At 33.3% G+C, this 18,388-nt stretch overlaps 1 protein-coding gene across 1 annotated transcript; it reads right to left on the bottom strand.

Moving 5' to 3' along the window:
• Positions 1-7,211: 7,211 nt before the first annotated feature.
• Positions 7,212-8,874, bottom strand: SG-3 (putative glycosyltransferase UGT91H9). The gene has a single exon (NM_001361495.1). It carries the CDS (start codon positions 8,792-8,794, stop codon positions 7,400-7,402), a length of 1,395 nt encoding a protein of 464 aa, NP_001348424.1. The 5' UTR covers positions 8,795-8,874; the 3' UTR covers positions 7,212-7,399.
• Between the last annotated feature and the right edge of the window lie 9,514 nt (positions 8,875-18,388).

The raw sequence follows: 18,388 nt of genomic DNA, 5'->3' as shown, positions 1-18,388 counted from the left end.
TGTGGTCTTAGTCCCACATCGCTTGGTTTGTAAAAACTTGTGTCTCATTAGTGTTATATATAGAGACACCTTGTAAGCTTTTATGTGCAAGTAATAAAAAGTTCTCCTAGTGTAGCCGTGGACGTAGGCACATACATTGTGTGCTGAACCACGTTAAACTTTGTGTCTTTTTCTTTCTTCCCTTTATTTCTTTCTCTTCTTTTATTGCACTATACTAACAACTGGTATCAAGAGCTTTTGGTTACACCACGGGATTTCCTTAGTTTAAAGGAATTAGTGGGAGTCTTCATAGTTTAGAGGAGGCAGTGGGAGCAATGGCATTAGAAGAGGGGAAGGTGAAGATCGAGAAGTTCGATGGCAGAGATTTCAACTTTTGGAAGATGTAGATAGAGGATTATCTATATCAGAAGAAGCTGAATCAGCCCTTATCAGGGGTTAAGCCAGAAGACATTAGCCAAGAACGTCGCGTTCAACATCGTGAACGAGAAGACTACTACAGGCTTAATGAAGGCGTTATCAGATATGTACGAGAAGTCGTCGGCAGCCAACAAAGTATACTTGATGTGCCGGTTGTTCAACCTCAAGATGGGAGAAGGTATCTCTGTAACTGATCATACTAATGAATTTAATACTATTCTTGCCCAGTTGGAATCAGTGCAGATTAAATTTGAGGATGAGGTGAAGGCATTGATTCTATTGTCATCACTACCGGATAGTTGGGCTGCAACTGTTACTACAGTTAGTAGTTCTACAAGGGGAGAACACATTAAAGCTTAGTGACATTCGTGACTTGATCTTAAGCGAAGATGTTTGCAAGAGAGATTCAGGAGAATCTTCCAATCATGTTTCCAATTCAGCATTGAATACTGAAGGCAGGGGAAGGACTACCCAGAAGGGTCAGAATGGTCGAGGCAGATCAATGTCAAGAGGGAAAGGTCAGAGAAAATTTCAAAGTGACGTTACTTGCTGGAATTGTGACAAGAGAGGTCACTTTAGCAATCAGTGCAAGGCACCAAAGAAGAACAAGTCGCACAAAAACAAGAAGCGCGATGATGATGAATCCGCAAATGCAGCAACTGATGAACTTGATGATGCATTAATTTGCAGTTTGGATAGTCCTGTTGATTTATGGATCATGGACTCAGGTGCTTCGTTCCACACTACTCCCTCTAAAGATTTATTATCTAACTATGTTTCTGGAAGATTTGGAAAAGTTTACCTTGCAGATGGAAAATCTCTTGACATTGTCGGAAGAGGTGATATCAACATCAAGACCTCTAGTGGATCCCTATGGACATTGCACAATGTCAGACATATTCCTGCCTTAAAGAGAATTTTAATATCTATAGGGCAGTTGGATGATGAGGGACATCACACCACTTTTGGAGATGGAGCTTGGAAGGTAACAAAAGGCAATCTCGTTGTGGCTCGTGGAAAGAAGCGAGGATCTCTTTACATGATTGCAGATGAGGATATGGTAGCAGTTACTGAGGCTATCAATAATTCAACCATGTGGCATCAAAGACTTGGACACATGAGTGAAAAAGGAATGAAGCTTATGGCGGAAAAGGGTAAGCTATCAAGCCTCAAGCATGTTGATGTTGGTGCTTGTGAACATTGTATCCTTGGAAAGTAGAAAAAGGTCAGTTTCTCAAGGGCAAGGAAGACTCTTAAAGCTGAAAAGCTAGAATTGGTGCACACAGATGTTTGGGGGCCAGCCCTAGTGAAATCTATTGGAAACTCACGCTGTTATGTCACCTTTATCGACGACTCTACCAAAAAGGTATGGGTTTATTTTCTTAAAAATAAATCTGATGTGTTTTCTGTGTTTAGAAGGTGGAAAACAGAAGTTGAAAATCAGATAGGTCTAAAGGTTAAAAGTCTGAAATCTGACAATGGCAGGGAGTATGATAGTCAGGAGTTTAAAGACTTCTGTTCAGAACATGGGATCAGAATGATCAAGACAATACCAGGAACACCTGAGCAAAACGGTGTTGCAGAAAGGATGAATAGAACCTTGAACGAGAGAGCAAGGTGTATGCGGATCCAATCTGCCTTGCCTAAAGCATTATGGGCAGAAGCAATAAACACAACAGGATATCTCATCAATAGAGGACCATCAGTTCCTTTGAATTATCAGTTGCCCGAAGAAGTATGGTCTGGAAAGGAGGTAAAACTTTCACATTTGAGAATTTTTGGTTGTGTTTCATATATATTGACAGACTCTAATAGTAGAGATAAATTGGATCCAAAGGCGAGGAAGTGTTATTTTATTGGTTATGGATCTGACATGTATGGCTACAGGTTTTGGGATGACTAAACCAAGAAAGTTATCAGAAGCAGAAATGTTACTTTTAGTGAGAACTTATTTTATAAGGACAAATTTTCTGCAGAATCTACATGTGCAGGTAAACTGTCAGAAATTTCTGAGAAAGCAATACTTGAAGAAATTCCAGAAAGTGATGTAGCCAACAGAAACCAGAGTACAGGCGTAGAGGTTGAGTCAGAACCAGAACCATTAACTCCTCCAAGAAAATCTAGCAGAATTTCAGTACCACCAGATAAGTATTCCCCTTCATTGCATTATTTGTTGTTAACTGATGTTGGTGAGCCAAAATGTTTCAGTGAGGCTACACAGGGGAATGACACTATTGAGTGGGAGCTAGCGATGAAAGATGAGATGACATCCGTTCAGAAGAATAAGACGTGGTCTTTAACTAAATTTCCAGAAGGAAAGAAAGCGTTACAAAATAGGTGAGTCTATAGGCTAAAGGAAGAATCTGACAGTAGAAGAAGATACAAGGCGAGACTTGTGGTGAAAGGGTTTCAGCAGAAACAAGGAATTGATTTCACAGAGATCTTCTCTCCAGTTGTAAAGATGACTACCATCAGAGTTATTCTGAGCATAGTAGCTGCAGAGAATCTTCACTTGGAGCAGTTAGATGTTAAAACTGCATTCTTGCATGGGGATTTAGAGGAAGACATCTATATGACCCAACCAGAAGGTTTTGAAGTGCCAGGCAAGGAGAATCTTGTATGCAAGCTTCACAAAAGTTTATATGGCTTGAAACAAGCATTGAGGCAGTGGTACAAGAAGTTTAATGAGTTTATGAGCAACTCAGGATTCAAAAGATGTGACATAGACCATTGCTGCTATGTTAAGAAATATACTAATAGTTATGTTATCCTTGTCGTGTATGTTGATGACATGTTGATTGCAGGATCTAGTATGGCAGAAATTAACAAGTTGAAGCAGCAGTTGGCAAAAAACTTTGAAATGAAGGATCTTGGTCCAGCTAAACAAATCCTTGGTATGAGAATTCTTAGAAACAGATCAAAAGGAATCTTGAAGCTGTCTCAGGAGAAATATATACACAAATTGCTTGACAGGTTTTACCTTGGAGATTCTAAGTCCAGGAATACCCCTTTGAGATCTCATTTGAAGTTTTCAAAGAAGCAATCTTTGCAGACAGATGAAGAAAAATGTTACATGTCAAGAGTACCATATGCATCAGCAGTTGGGAGTTTGATGTATGCTATGGTGTGTACCAGACCTGACATAGCACATGCAGTGGGAGTTGTCAGTAGGTTCCTATCAAATCCAGCAAAGGAGCATTGGGAAGGCGTAAAGTGGATACTCAGATATCTGAAGGGTACTTCAGAGATGTGTTTGTGCTTCAGAGAAGGCAATCTCACTTTACAGGGATTTTCAGATGCAGACTTGGGAGGAGATTTTGATACCATGAAACGCACCATAGGCTACATTTTTACCTTGGGAGGTACTGTTGTGAGTTGGAAGTCTAAACTTCAAGATAGAGTTGCTCTCTCAACCATGGAAGCCGAGTACATAGCTATCTCAGAAGCAGCTAAGGAGATGATTTGGCTAAAGAATTTTCTCAATGAATTAGGGAAAGAACAAGATGATGCTCCAATGTTTAGTGACAGTCAAAGTGCTATAAGTCTTGCTAAGAATCCAGTCTTCCATTCTAGATGCAAGCATATTCAATTAAGATACCATTTTATCAGGGAGTTGATAAATAATGGAGACTTATCTTTATTGAAGATCTTAGGATCAGAGAATCCAGCAGATATGTTGACTAAAGTTGTTACAACTGACAAACTGAGGCTTTGCATTGCCTCAGTTGGCCTTCAAGGATAATTGAAGATGAAGGCGCTACACTAGGTAAAGAGTCGATGAACTCATTGCTTACAAGGAGATGCTAGAGTTTGGAACTTAGACCCCAAGTGGGAGAATTGTTAGAGTTTGTGGTCTTAGTTCCTTTGTCCCACATCGCTTGGTCTGTAAAACTTGTGTGGTCTTAGTCCCACATCGCTTGGTTTGTAAAAACTTGTGTCTCATCAGTGTTATGTATAGAGACACCTTGTAAGCTTTTATGTGCAAGTAATAAAAAGTTCTCCTAGTGTAGCCGTGGACGTAGGCACATACATTGTGTGCTGAACCACGTTAAACTTTGTGTCTTTTTCTTTCTTCCCTTTATTACTTTCTCTTCTTTTATTACTCTATACTAACATATAAATATTTTTAATATAAGAGTAATCTAAATTTAATATTAATTTATATGACAACACATTTATGATTAGTTATTGATTTAACATTAAGAGATTTATAACTTTAACAATTACACTTCAAAATAAATACAAACATGACATCACATTTATCATTACCATTTAAAATCTAATAATCATTAGAGTTCAATCACTAGCTAGTTAATAATGACATTTAAATAATCATAAGTAGTTAAACAGTAAAAAAAACATACAAAATAATAATGAACCTACAATGTGCGATTTTTTTTCTCAATATTTTCAACAAAAATAGGCTGTAGAGTGTTGTGGTCTAAAATATTTGGAATTATTAAATTAATCAGTTTCTAATTTTTAGATTAATTTAATAATTCCAAATATTTTAATCCTATTTTTGAATACTCCTATAGACTGTAGAGTGACTATAGAGTGTTACCTCTATATTCTAAGACGAGCAAATTGCTTTCGTAATGGAGCATCATAGTCCTGATCACTTTCAAATATGAAAAAAGAAAGAAAAGTGCAGAAAATTAAAGATAGATAGTTCCTTTGTGGGGTAATGAATTTCTTATTCTTGTTTTAGATCGATATGTTTTTAATAGGCATTGTTTTGGGTGGATATAAGAATTTTTCGCTTTGAATAGGTCCATAGCCCCTTTTCAAGTGGGAACTGCTCATTGATTAAAGTGATTGTGCGGTTGAACTCAGGTTACTCTTTTGTTTTATTATTTAGTATACTAACATGTGAAAAGTTAATAAAAAATAGCATTAATTAAAAGTATAGCTCATAATTGATTGAAAAATATTCAAAGATATAGTCCAATTCTTATTCATATTACAGAAAGAATTATTTAACCAAAATATTAAAAATTATTTAAAAAATATCTAGTTAAATATTAATAATATATTTTTACTATATTTTATTGAATATTGTGTATATCTCATGTTTTTAAAGACTTCTAGCAATATTTTTTCAGACTAACAATAACATTTATAAAAATATCTCTAAAGACTTTTAGCAATATTTTTCATATTAATAACAACATTTATAAAAATATTACTAAATGTTTTTAGCAACACTTTTTCAATACGAAGACAACATTCTAAAAATGTTATTGCTAACATATATCTTTTGTAACATTCAACAAATGTTACTAATTGGTTTCTTTTAAAATACAATAAAATATCATTTTTGTAATATTTTAAAATTTATTTAAATACATAATTTATACATTTTTTTTATTAGATACTAGGTGATTTTTTAACACCAAAAAATAAATTGTACAATGAGAAAAAAAATATATTATGATATTTTTCTAAAACTTTTAAAATAAAGTATCTACTAATTAGAAAATAAATGTATGTAAAGCACATGAAAACATGTGAAAATTAAAGTTAAAGTCAATAGGATCTAGCATTTACAATCAAAGTTATATAAAAGAGTAGTATATAAAAATTACGCATGAGAGTTACAAAAACTCTAATTTAATATAATATGGAAAAAAATAATGATCCCTATAGGCCACTAAAGCATTATACAATAATTAAATAATGTATAATCTTTCCTATTACTATAATTACATTATTTCTATCAAATATAAGATCCTAAGAATAAACTTAAAAATAAGAAAATCATATCAACAGATGCTACAGTAACCTTCAAAGTCCAACTTGCCAGCTCTTCAAGTTTTGATTTATGTTGTAATGTCTTTCACAATCAAGCATTATTCCCTGATCATCAATGCCAGAGTATCCCTGGTAATGATAATTCTGTTTATCTTTCTACAGTAGATGCAAACCTACCAGCATTGTCTTGCAAGGCTTGAACCATTCCCCTGGCAACTTCAAAATGAGTTTTATCTCCCACTTATATTAATTTGGTCACATTATAAAGTTACTGTAAGAGCTATATCTACTCAAGGTGAGATCTCCAACATAAGAAACCAATCCAAGACTTGCATCAGATCCAAATCACAAGTGTCTTTAACAATGACATTTGTTAGTGACAGAGCTATCCACACAATTAGGGGAACAAGAACAAACCAAGTTAAGAAGAAACTAAAAGGCTCCAGCAGCTGCATTCAACAATTCGTAATATCTGTTATAATTGCATGCATTAATGTAACAAATTCAAAAGTTATAGTATATGGCAGCAAAGGTCGTTTTCTTAACACAGTTAACTAGAAGCAGAGTGATTTTCTATATATACCTCATTTTTTCAACTTTTTTATCCTTATGGAGTGTAGCTCTTAGGCTTCTCCACTATCAAGAGCAGTTCAAGTTGTGATATATAAAATAATGCAAGAGAATATTCAGTTAATTAAAACCCAATGAGAAAGTAAGAGGGAGAGATTGGGGATAAAAATAAATGTACATTTAACAAAAATGTCTATATTGATTCAGAGCAAAAATGAAACAACAAATCATGTAAAATAAATAAATTGATTCAATCTAAAAATGATATCAGTCTAAAAATAACGTTTATTTAACAAATGTTTGAAAATTTTACTTATTAAGAAATTGTAACATTTATTTTAATAAACGTTAAGAAAAATTTTACTTAATAGGCAATAGCAAATTTTTTACGAATGTTACGGTTTAAATGTTGCTAAATGTGTTATATGTAGTAGTGGTATGGGTCGTATCTATAATTGCACAAAAAACAATTATGGGTAGGTAATTACTCATAACCTTCTTTATTACAAAACTAAACGTACACATGATGATGATTGAAGATTGGAAATATTTAAGGATAAAAGTTCAAGCATTTGCAGAAATAAAAGAAAAACTTAATTGCAAAACAAAAACAGAGAAGAAACTGGAGTGGAATCCTTGCTGGCATGAATAGCCGTGCTTAACAGTTGGAATTAGGAGTCTTGTACTTTTGAAGAGCAACAATGCAGTCGTCAATGTATCGACTATGAAGATCCGTGGAACTGAAAACCTTGCCCATTTCTTTGGCATTCTTCCTATAATCACTCCCTTCCTCATCTACTATTGCCAACTTTAATGTCTTGGCCACATCGTCTCGAGTAAAGGACCCATCTTTCTCGCTCCTTGGCACCTCAATACCCACTTTCTTTTCCTCTAGCACCCTCGAAAACAAAGCTTGGTCTAGCAAATAGGGAAGAGTCACAAGCACATGCCCAAAATTAAGCATCTCAACGAGAGAATTGGTACCACAGTGAGTGATGCATCCTCCAATAGCTGCATGGCCTAAGATCTTAATCTGGGGTGCCCAACTCTTCCAAACAATGCCACGTTCCTTGGTTCTCTCCTCAAACCCATGTGGCAAATCCTCTTTCTGCAGGTTCCTCAAAGCCCAAAAGAAACGCAACCCAGAAAGCTCAATACCATGAGCCAACTCGGTGACGTCCTGCTGACTCAGCCTCAACTCGCTCCCAAACCCTATATAAACCACGGATGATGACTCTTGTTTGTCCAACCAATCCTTAATTTTGACCCAGTCAGGGTTATTGTCTTCCTCTTCAACATCCCTTATCTGAATGGATGGTGGAACCAACCCTACCGGAACCACAGGAACCTTGTACTTGTGAGCAAGATAATCCAACCATTCTCCTTCGAGTTCTCTGCATGTTCTGAGAAGAAACATGTCGCAGCTGGAATATGCCTTTCTGAGATCAAAATTTGCCATGCGTCCTGTGTCCGAATCTTTGATAGAACTTGTTGCTCTTCTGATTTCGTGAGGCCTGAGATGAACGGTTGTGGTGAAAGGAAGCCACGTGGGAGGGAGACACATGTCTTGAAGCGTAATTGAGTTGTTCAGTTGATAATCCTTGGGTGGATCAATGAACACTTTGTTCCACGCTGCGGTTAAGTTGTAGTGTGCACAGGGAATGTTGAGGCTCTTGGCTATTGGTGGTAACCACTCGGTTGCGAAATCGTAAAAAACCCAATCGGGCTTTGAAGTTTTGAGCAACTCCGATACAGGGCCTTGGAGAGCCTCGTAAGCCAGCTTGAGGTAATAGCTTTTGTTTGAGGGAATGTCCATTGTGCTCTCAGCATCTTCTGGGAGATGATGATGATGATCTGTGTGTGGCAAGGGTAGCCTCACCAATTTGATGGATGGCTGTAAGGTTTCCGGGATTTTGGGCATGCCATCAATGTTTTTTGGAGTGCTTATAAAGGTAACAAAGTGTCCCTTTTGAGCAAGAATCTTTGACAGCTCCAAATAAGGGTTCACATGACCCACTGCGAGCCACGGGAGCATTGCAATGTGTAGAGGCATACTATCAATTCTAGAAGGAACTGTCTTCGTCAGTGTGTTTTCTTTTTCACCTGGGAGGCAGGAGGCAGAGCTCACCGCAATCCACAATTATATAAAGATAGTTTTGAAATTATTTTTTATCTGAGAGTGTAATTAACTGAGAGCTCACAGTAATCACTATCTATATTTAACTGAGAGTGTAATTATTTTTTATCTTCCCATTTTACACTATTTTATTTTTATTTTAAATAATATTAAAGTAATAATAATAATAATTAATTTTTTTAATTATGTAGATTAAAACTGATCTATTAACTAAAATTAAGTAATCACCAACTAATCACTTTTCACTGATTAGGTGTTTAATAGCATTTAAGGTATTTATTTATTTATTTATTTCTTTAATAAATTTAGAACATCATCATGATATAAGAGTGGTGACTGTGAAAATAAATATGGAAAAGGGTGGTGCGCACGGCAAAACTATTTGAAATATATTTAATTAAATTGCCAACGGACTTTTTATTTTTTTTAAGCAAATTTGTTCTAATAGTTATATTTAATTAAATTTTATTTATTAATATCTAAAAACTGATTGTATAGCTGGTAAGTAGTAACTAAAATATTAATAAAATGTAATATTTAATTTTTTTTTATTTAAATTATCAAATTAATAACAATCTTATTTTTTTAGGATTTTTTAAAAATATTACATTTTATTAAATTTTAGTTACTACTTACTAGCTATACAATCAGCTTTTATTTTTTACTTTTAAATTATAAATAAGTTTAATATCTATGTATATTAAAATAACCTTTTTGAAGATAAGTGGTAACTATTTTTATAACTTTTATTTATAATAAATATAAAAATTTCATAACTTCTTATTATAAAGTCATAATTACTTTTACGATTTATCCTGAGAATTAATTTTAAAATTATTTTTATTTATTTGATAATTTTGAAAAATAAAACTACCCCTGGATGATTAAAAAAACTCTATAGTGATTACGAAGTAAATTTTGTTAAAAAAAAAACAAAAATCTTGATGATCTCTACTTTTTAAAAGAATGATTTTTTAATGGGAAAAAAAAAACAGACTTAATGTTTCTCAAAGAAAAAAAGGATGTCTTTAATAAAAAAAAACGGGTCAATATTTTATTGAACAATCTTTTAAGTTAAAAAGAGAAAAAGTGAATTTAGCATTGTTGGAAAGTCAAGATGATGGATAAAAATAAATCTTTGAAAAAGAAAATCTTATCAAAAGTAATCGATTAAGTTTTTTTAAAAAATTAATCTTTACTAAAATTTAAATATTTTATGTTAATAATATGATGATAAAAATATTCTATTTATTAAAGTTAACCATTAACCGGTCAACGGTTAAGTAACATGAAACTCACTAATTTAACTGAGAGTTCACCCTAAATGCCTAAATCTTAGACAAAATCATAACAAAAATTATTTTATATTTACCACGGGTACCACACAGCTAATATTTTAAAAGTAGCACGAGGACCACGCAACAAAACTTATTTTATATTTATTTTAATATTACACACTTTCTCTTTCTAAATTATTACACTCTTTCTAATATTACACACTTTCATAACTAATTTCCAAAAACACCTGATTTTTAAGGCTATGAGAAATCGGGAGCTGACAACCCGACTTTTCAATGATCATTTTTTTTAATTATAGTATTTTCAAAATAAATTTTAAATTTTTTAGTTAATATTTTAATTATTTTTTTATAATATTTTTTACATTAATAAAAACTTAAAAATAAATTTATTTAACATTGTAATTATTCTAAAATATTATTGTTTTTTAATATTATTTTTGCATTAATAAAAAAATTAAATATTTTAATATTATTAATTTATTGAATATAAATTTTTTAATAATGACATTTAATTTTAAAGAAAATGATGTTGTTCTTAAATATAATTTTTTTGCTTATATTATTTAATTTTTAAATGTTGATAATATGTTTGATTGATAATAATTAATTTATAGAAGACTTTTGATCTTTTGATTTTTTTTTACTATGTATTATAAAGAACACAATGAATATATAGTCATGACATGTTAGTTATATTCTATGAAAAAATTAAAATTCTCAACTAGCGAAAAATACTATCAATAAAAATTGAAAATAGTAAAATGAGATTGAAACATAATAAAATGAACATAATAAAATGAAAATAATGGAATGTATTAACAATGACAATTCAAACATGAAAATGACAAAACTAATCACAGTTTAGAAGGTGTTGCGCAATAGAAATGTTTTCTTCCAATAGTTGGATTATTAGATTATTAAAAATAGATAAAATTTTTATTGGACAAAAATGCTTCAGTAGTTTGATTCTATTAACATCTCTAACATGTCTTCATTGGTTTTCAACTCTATTATTTGATACTTGATTAATTTTTCTGAATATTTTGTATGGTATGTCTGTCGAAAGAACAATTGTCTGACCAGTTGTGATTCGTGAATTCCATAAAGGGGAACCCCTATAGGCATAACTCTGATGACATCCTTGAGTTTTTTGATGCTACATCCCGAAGGAATTTGAAATCTTATTGGGTTTGTTCCAATGAAGAAGTAATCCAAAAAATTGTCTTGTCGTGGTATCTTTCACATATCGTTGTAATATAACATTGCATCATGAGTAAGAGTGATGGTGAATCAAAGTAGGTTGAGTATATCATCAATTGTTCTTGTTGGACAAGTGGCCTCAATAACTTAAGGGGGGGGGGGGTAAATTAAGTTTCACAATTTTCCCACTAACAAACTTTAACCCCTTTTAAATGATAGGCTTAAAATGCAGAAGTAGAAGAAGAAGAAGAATCAATCAATTTAACAATGTTCTTTTAATTGCGTAAGATAAAATTGATTGCAATAAAATAAATGAGATAAGGGAAGAGAGAAATGCAAACTTGATTTATACTAGTTCGGCCACTTCTCTTGCCTACGTTCAGTCCTCAAGCAACCCACTTGAGATTTTCACTAACTTTGTAAAAAAACCTTTTTACAACTTCTGAACACCCAAAGAATTCATTTCCCTTGTGTTCAGGAAACTCACAATTCAAGAGACAACCAGTCTCTTGATTACAATTGACTTCCTGAGAAGAACAGAAAGATTTCTCTCCTTTAGAGTGGATAATACAATTTGAAGTTCTTGGATAAACTCTCAATAGATTTGCAAGTGTTTGCCCAAGAGTTTTTGAGAGAGCATTTGACAATGAAGGTTTCTTGGAATATCTCTCTCTTGCTTTTTGAAATTAGACACATATATATATAGGCCCTTCATGTCTTTTCAAAATGGTTTGAAGAGATGTGTCTTTTCAAAAAGTTTTTTCTGAATTTTTTCATTGGTAATCGATTACAGGTTTCTGACAATCGATTACACAATTATATTTTGAAGGGTCATGACTTTTGAATTTGAATTTCAAGAGTTCTGTTGCTGGTAATCGATTACAAACATCTGATCGATAATCGATTACAGGTTCAAAATTGAAATTCAAAACCCTTTTTAACAGCTATTTTTCAAAATTGTCTTTTGGTAATCGATTACACTGCCTGGTAATCAATTACCATAGCCTTGGATGTCTTGGAAACACTTTGTTTTGAGGCAAGGCTTGATCTTGAGTTAATCTTGAAGCAAGGCTTTGTTTGTTGAAGCAACCTTGTATTAATCTTGAAGCAATGTTTATCCTTTGAAGCAACCTTGTTTGATTCTTCTTTGGCATCATCAAAATCATGTATTCATACATTCACAGTTCTGCTGATGGTACATAATAATTCTATAGGGCCAACACATGAGTATTGCTCATTGCACATTAGCACTGTGCAAACATCATCATCATTTTTCAATTGTAAAGAATGAAAAAAATATTTTTGACCTAGATTTGTGGATGATTGTCAGTAGTAGATTTCATCCACAAATTGGTCATTGGTTAACCGAAGGGTGTTGTGAATTGTACTTTTCAATGGCTCAAAAGAACAATTTTCAGGAACTTACATCAGTATTGTAGTAGGACATTGAAAATAAACACCAGTTTGGTTGTGAATGATTGATCCATTTGGGAAAATGAATGTTAATCTTAAGTTAAAAATGTGTTTGTTTCTCCCAAGAATGTCATAGTATTGAGATTGAATATGGTTTGTGAGGGTATGTTGTGCGGAAGTGTGTGACTATATTAAGGGTGTTTGGTGTTATTTATAGTTATTTGAAGGTTCACCCTGTTGATGTTTATTGACACATGTCATTATTGTAATTTTACTTTTATCGATATAATGCATAGTATTGTGAATTTTCAACTATGATTTTACCCTACTACTTGATGCACCAGACTGTCCATTATCACTTTGAGACTTGAATGTAAATTGTGAATTGTCAAATTAATGTCAGTTTTGTTAGTGAAGTATCTATTGTTTTTTCAAAGACTTGGGTAAATTGCAAAGTGTTTTCAATTTCGACTGTGATTTTACCCTACTACTTGGTGGACCAGATCATCCATTATCACTTTGAGACTTGAATGTAAATTGTGAGTTGTCAAATCAATGTAAGTTTTGTTGGTGAAACATCTATTGTTTTTTCAAAGACTTGGGTAAATTACAAAGTGTTGTCAATTTCAACTGTGATTTTATCCTACTACCTGGTGAATCAAACATCCATTATCGTTACTTTCATACTTAAATTTAAACTGTGAGTTGGCAATTCAATGTTAGTTGTATTGGTGAAACATTTATTTTTTAAAAGACTTGGATAAATTGTAAAGTGTTGTCAATTTCGACTGTGATTTTACCCTGCTACCTGGCGCACCAAACGTCTATTATTATTACTTTTATACTTAAATTTAAATTGTGAGTTGGCAATTCAATGTCAATTTTGCTGGTGAAGCATATATTGTTTTTTCAGAGACGTGTGTAAATTTCAAAGTGTTGTCAATTTTGAATTTGATTTTACTCTACTACGTTGTGCACCAGACGTCCATTATTATTATTTCAGACTTAAATTTAAATTGTGAATTATCAATTCAATTTCAGTTTTTTGTAAATAATAGAGAGTTGATTAATTTGCACAGACTTATAAAAAACAAGTGTCTGGATTTTAGTGAGTTGTCATTTTTAACCAAATTGTCAACATAAATTGAAACAAATGATTTATTTCATTACTTAAATTAAGTATTACAAATAACAAATACAAAACGAAATAGACAATGTAAACTCACAATGACTTAATGTTAAAGCACTGAACACCGACATGACACACCATTGGATAACCTCAAAGTGGAAACAACACACCTATTATCCCTAAATTACCAACGCCGTTTGAATATTGGTTTGTGGGAAGGAGACATGTTGCATCCTTCCGACCCGGAAGAGCAGTCACTATCACTACCATTGTCTTTGACCCAACAACTCTCGTATTGATATAATAGGTCGTCGACATTGGAGGTCGAGTCATGTTGGTTGTTTGATGGGTTATTGTTGTCACAAATTATGGTAAATAACTCCACGAATGGTAGTGTTGGGTTGTTGTAAAAAATGTTAAACATTTGTTGAACATCAACATCATCTCCCACAATAAAACATGTGTACATATACGATTGTCTTGACTCAAATATGGGGCATCGAAAGCAGAGTTCTTGGATATGTTGGTGTGGTTTAATGTTTTTTTTTGGTGAACAAGTTCAAGCAATTGCATAAGGGTTATGACCTTGTTGACCATGAAAGTTTTTGTGTTGTTACTAATGAAGGTGGTGCCCTCATTAGCATTACGGATTTCACCGTTGTAGTAAACACAAACATATGCAGTTAGGTGACACATTGTTGTAGGGGTTGAGATGAATATTTGAAATTTCTACGAATGTCTTCAGCCGGTAGTGATATTTATAGAAATTTTCAATTGCAAGCAAGTGTTCACTGTTTAGTCACATGCACTAGTAAATGGCATGTGAGTATGTACAACACATACTTTTTTTTACTCTTAATTTGAGGTATTTTTTGATGAAACTGTTACATGAGATATATTTTTTTAGATTCTTTGACATGAGGACTATGAAATAAAATTCCCACGGATATTTTTAATGTATTAGACATAAATTTTGAAAATTGCATAAGATGACCACTTAAACATTGTTTTAAGGGTGAGAAACATACTTTTTATTTTTATTTGTTACTCTTAATTTGAGGTTTTTTTTAGATTCTTTGACGTGAGGACTATGACATAAACTTCCCATGAATATTTTTAATGTATTGGATATAAATTTTAGAAATTGCATAAGATAACCAGTTAAACAGTGTTTTAAGGGTGAGAAACATAATTTTTATTTTTTTATTTTTTACTCTTAATTTGAAGTCTTTTTTTATGAAACTGTTACACGATATATTTTTTTGAACTCTTTGACGTGAAAACTATGAAATAAACTTTCCACGGATATTTTTAATGTATTGAACATAAATTTTAAAATTTGAATAAGATGACCACTTAAACATTGTTTTAAGGGTGGGAAACATACTTGATCCCATTATGACAACATTTTATACTTCAACGGCCAAGACGATGACCAGTCCCACAAGGCAGTGGACGTCGATTACATCATAGATTTCTTCTCTCATATATGACTAGTTCTCCCTTATGATGATGATGTTGTTCTGTGTTAGTGTATTTAGTGTGGGTTGCTGCAGCTGAAGAACTTTGTCCTTGCTCTCCAAATGAATATGGTGCATCGACATGTTTTAAAGAAGCAAAATTTGGTGTATTCAAATTGACACCAAATAAATTGGTCATCCATTCATGGCTAGTTGTGTTGACTAACTCGCGAATTTGGCCAAAAGTTTGATGAATAGGTGAAGGAGTACAAAACATTGACTGAGGATGTAGAACTTCGAAATGTGTTTGTTCAACACTTGTCCTTGCAACATCATGGGTAATTGTTGTGTGTGAATCATTTAGTTGTTGTGCAACAGACAAGAATAAAGTAGTGTTTTTTCTATACCATTCCATATACTCTAGTGTATGTGTTACTATTCCTTCAACCCATTGTCTAGTTAAAACATCATTGCGTTTGTTTTTTCATATATTAATCCACTCCGCATGATATTCCATCCAGTCACTGTAATGATTGCCTCATATGTCAATCTGGTGAAGTCAATCAAGATTCATAGAATCAATAGGAATATCTTGTTGTAGTCCAAATTGTAGCTTGACTCGGTTTGTATGATGTCATTCCACAATGGGAAAACAAATAATTATAGTACATGACGACCAAATCTCCTTGTCTCTATACGCATGTTTCGGTAGGTGTTTTTCCTATACCATTCCATATACTCTGGTGTATGTGTCACTATTCCTTCAACCCATTGTCCAGTTAAAACATCACTGTATTTGTTTTTCCAGATTATAATCCACTGCGCATGATATTCCATCCAGTCATTGTAATGATTGCCTTGCATGTCAATCTGGTGAAGTCGAACAAGATTCATGGGATCAATAGGGATATCTTATGGTAGTCCAAATTGTAGCTTGACCTGGTTTGTTTTATGCCATTCCACAATGGGAAAACAAATATTACATTACATGCAGACCAAATCTCCCTGTCTCTATATGCGTGTCTCGGTAGATGTTCTTCAAATCCTCTATATGGGACCCAAGAAACTGAAATATATGCTAATAATGCAACATTAGTAAATGTTAATATATACATATTGATGGTGTGGTTCATGATAGTATTATACCTCATGGCTCTACATATGATCTATATGAGGTGTGACCCTGTATTCTAATCTACCACCACTCCATTTGAATGTAGAAGAAACAAAACCACTATTTGTAAATTAAAAATTTAGATTTCACTATTTGAAAATAACATTTTAGCGAGTAGATAAGTTGTTTTGGGTTGCGGGACTCTTTGTGCAATAAAAGGCATGTGGTACCACACCCATGACTGCAATAGTATGGCATAACCACCCAAAACTCTACCAACCTCCAATGATGCCCGACACAGTTCTCTGTACAGGTTTGCTAAACAAGCAGAACCCCAACTATATTTTTTTATGTTGTCGAAATCACGTAATAGGTTCAAATACATTAGATGAACTCTATTTCCAGATTTATTAGGAATTAAAGCGCCACCAATCATGTACATTATGTAAGCTTTACACCTGCATTGTAGTTGGTGTATTGGTTGTTCAAGCAATGGTGTGCACAAGATGCTAAGCAACCATGTCAGCTTCAGTGCAGCTCCCTTATGTGCATTATCTGGAAGGACTTCACCTAGTAACTTGTCGCATAACTCATCCCAATGTAAGAAGCTAGGTCCAATGACAACACGACCATTGACTCTAATGCCTAGATGCAATGCAACATCTTCGAGTGTGATGGTGCACTCACCCCATGGCAAGTGAAAGGTGTGTGTTTCAAGCCTCCATCGTTCAACCAATGTAGTGATAAATGTAGGATCAATTCTGCACTGTTTGATTAGGGTAATATGTTGGAACTCGATAGACGATAATAATGGTATAATTTGTGGTTGTGGTTCAGGTATTGTATGGTAATATGAAGTGATTAAGTCGTTAATTATGGTACGTGAATGGTGAACGTGTTGATGACGCAATAGAGGTATATGAACCATGACAACGATGTTAAATGGTAAACCGAGTACAAATGATATAAAATTTGAAGTTGGGTGATGAGAATGTGGTATTGACATGCACCTCCCATTTATTTATAATATAAACTATGTCGAGATTCCAAAGCACATTTACACTTTGTCTCATTGTAAGACCTCAAGATTTGAAAGCACGTTAACACGACTGTGTTAGTGTCACACATCGAAATTCTAATTCACGTGAACCATGGACCTGTGGTTGATTGTATATATAAAGGCACCATATCACCATAGACTTTGCACAATTGCACCAAATCAAATTGTGAGAGTAAACAGAAAGAGCAACAAAATGATGTCATAGCTAATTTGTGCATACATTGATATCAATGGTGAAATCATTCAAAGTTCAAGTGCAAATGCATTTTTCAGAAGTGACAAGACAAAATCGTTACTGTTGAATCCAACAATTACGCTGCCAAACATAATCGCCGCAATACAATCATCAATTAGAGATACTAATGTTACGCCTAAAAGTACTACCCTTTGGTATCGTTGTCCTGCACAACAACCCAACTAACTTATGGGTTTAGGACACATCTCATTTCTTCTGCTTGTGTCACATTGTACAAAATTTCCTTTGCGGTAACTCAAATGACAAGCATTTGAAGAAACCACTCATCCTGGTTGGTGAGAATCTATTTTATTTCTTCATTAAACTTTACTTTGAATCAAATTTTATAACGCAATAAATTGATTGAATATTTATAGGGTATGTATGCATACACAGAGAAGATGCACTGGCAGATCTTGGAAATATTTGTGCGAATAAGACAAGTGGAATAACTTGATCAGTTACCCAAAAAATATTGGGTATAATGCTTCGATGAGGGGAAACGTTGGAGACATTTCACTACAAATTTGTCTGAGTTGGTCAATTCCATGTTCAAAAGCACAAGACATTTGTCAGTGTCGTCATTGATTGAGGAGAC

Source organism: Glycine max, chromosome 10, assembly GCF_000004515.6.
Source record: "Glycine max cultivar Williams 82 chromosome 10, Glycine_max_v4.0, whole genome shotgun sequence".
Classification (NCBI taxonomy): Eukaryota; Viridiplantae; Streptophyta; class Magnoliopsida; order Fabales; family Fabaceae; genus Glycine; species Glycine max.
The sequence above is the reverse complement of the archived record's forward strand: the minus strand, read 5'-3'. Positions and strand labels throughout refer to the sequence as shown.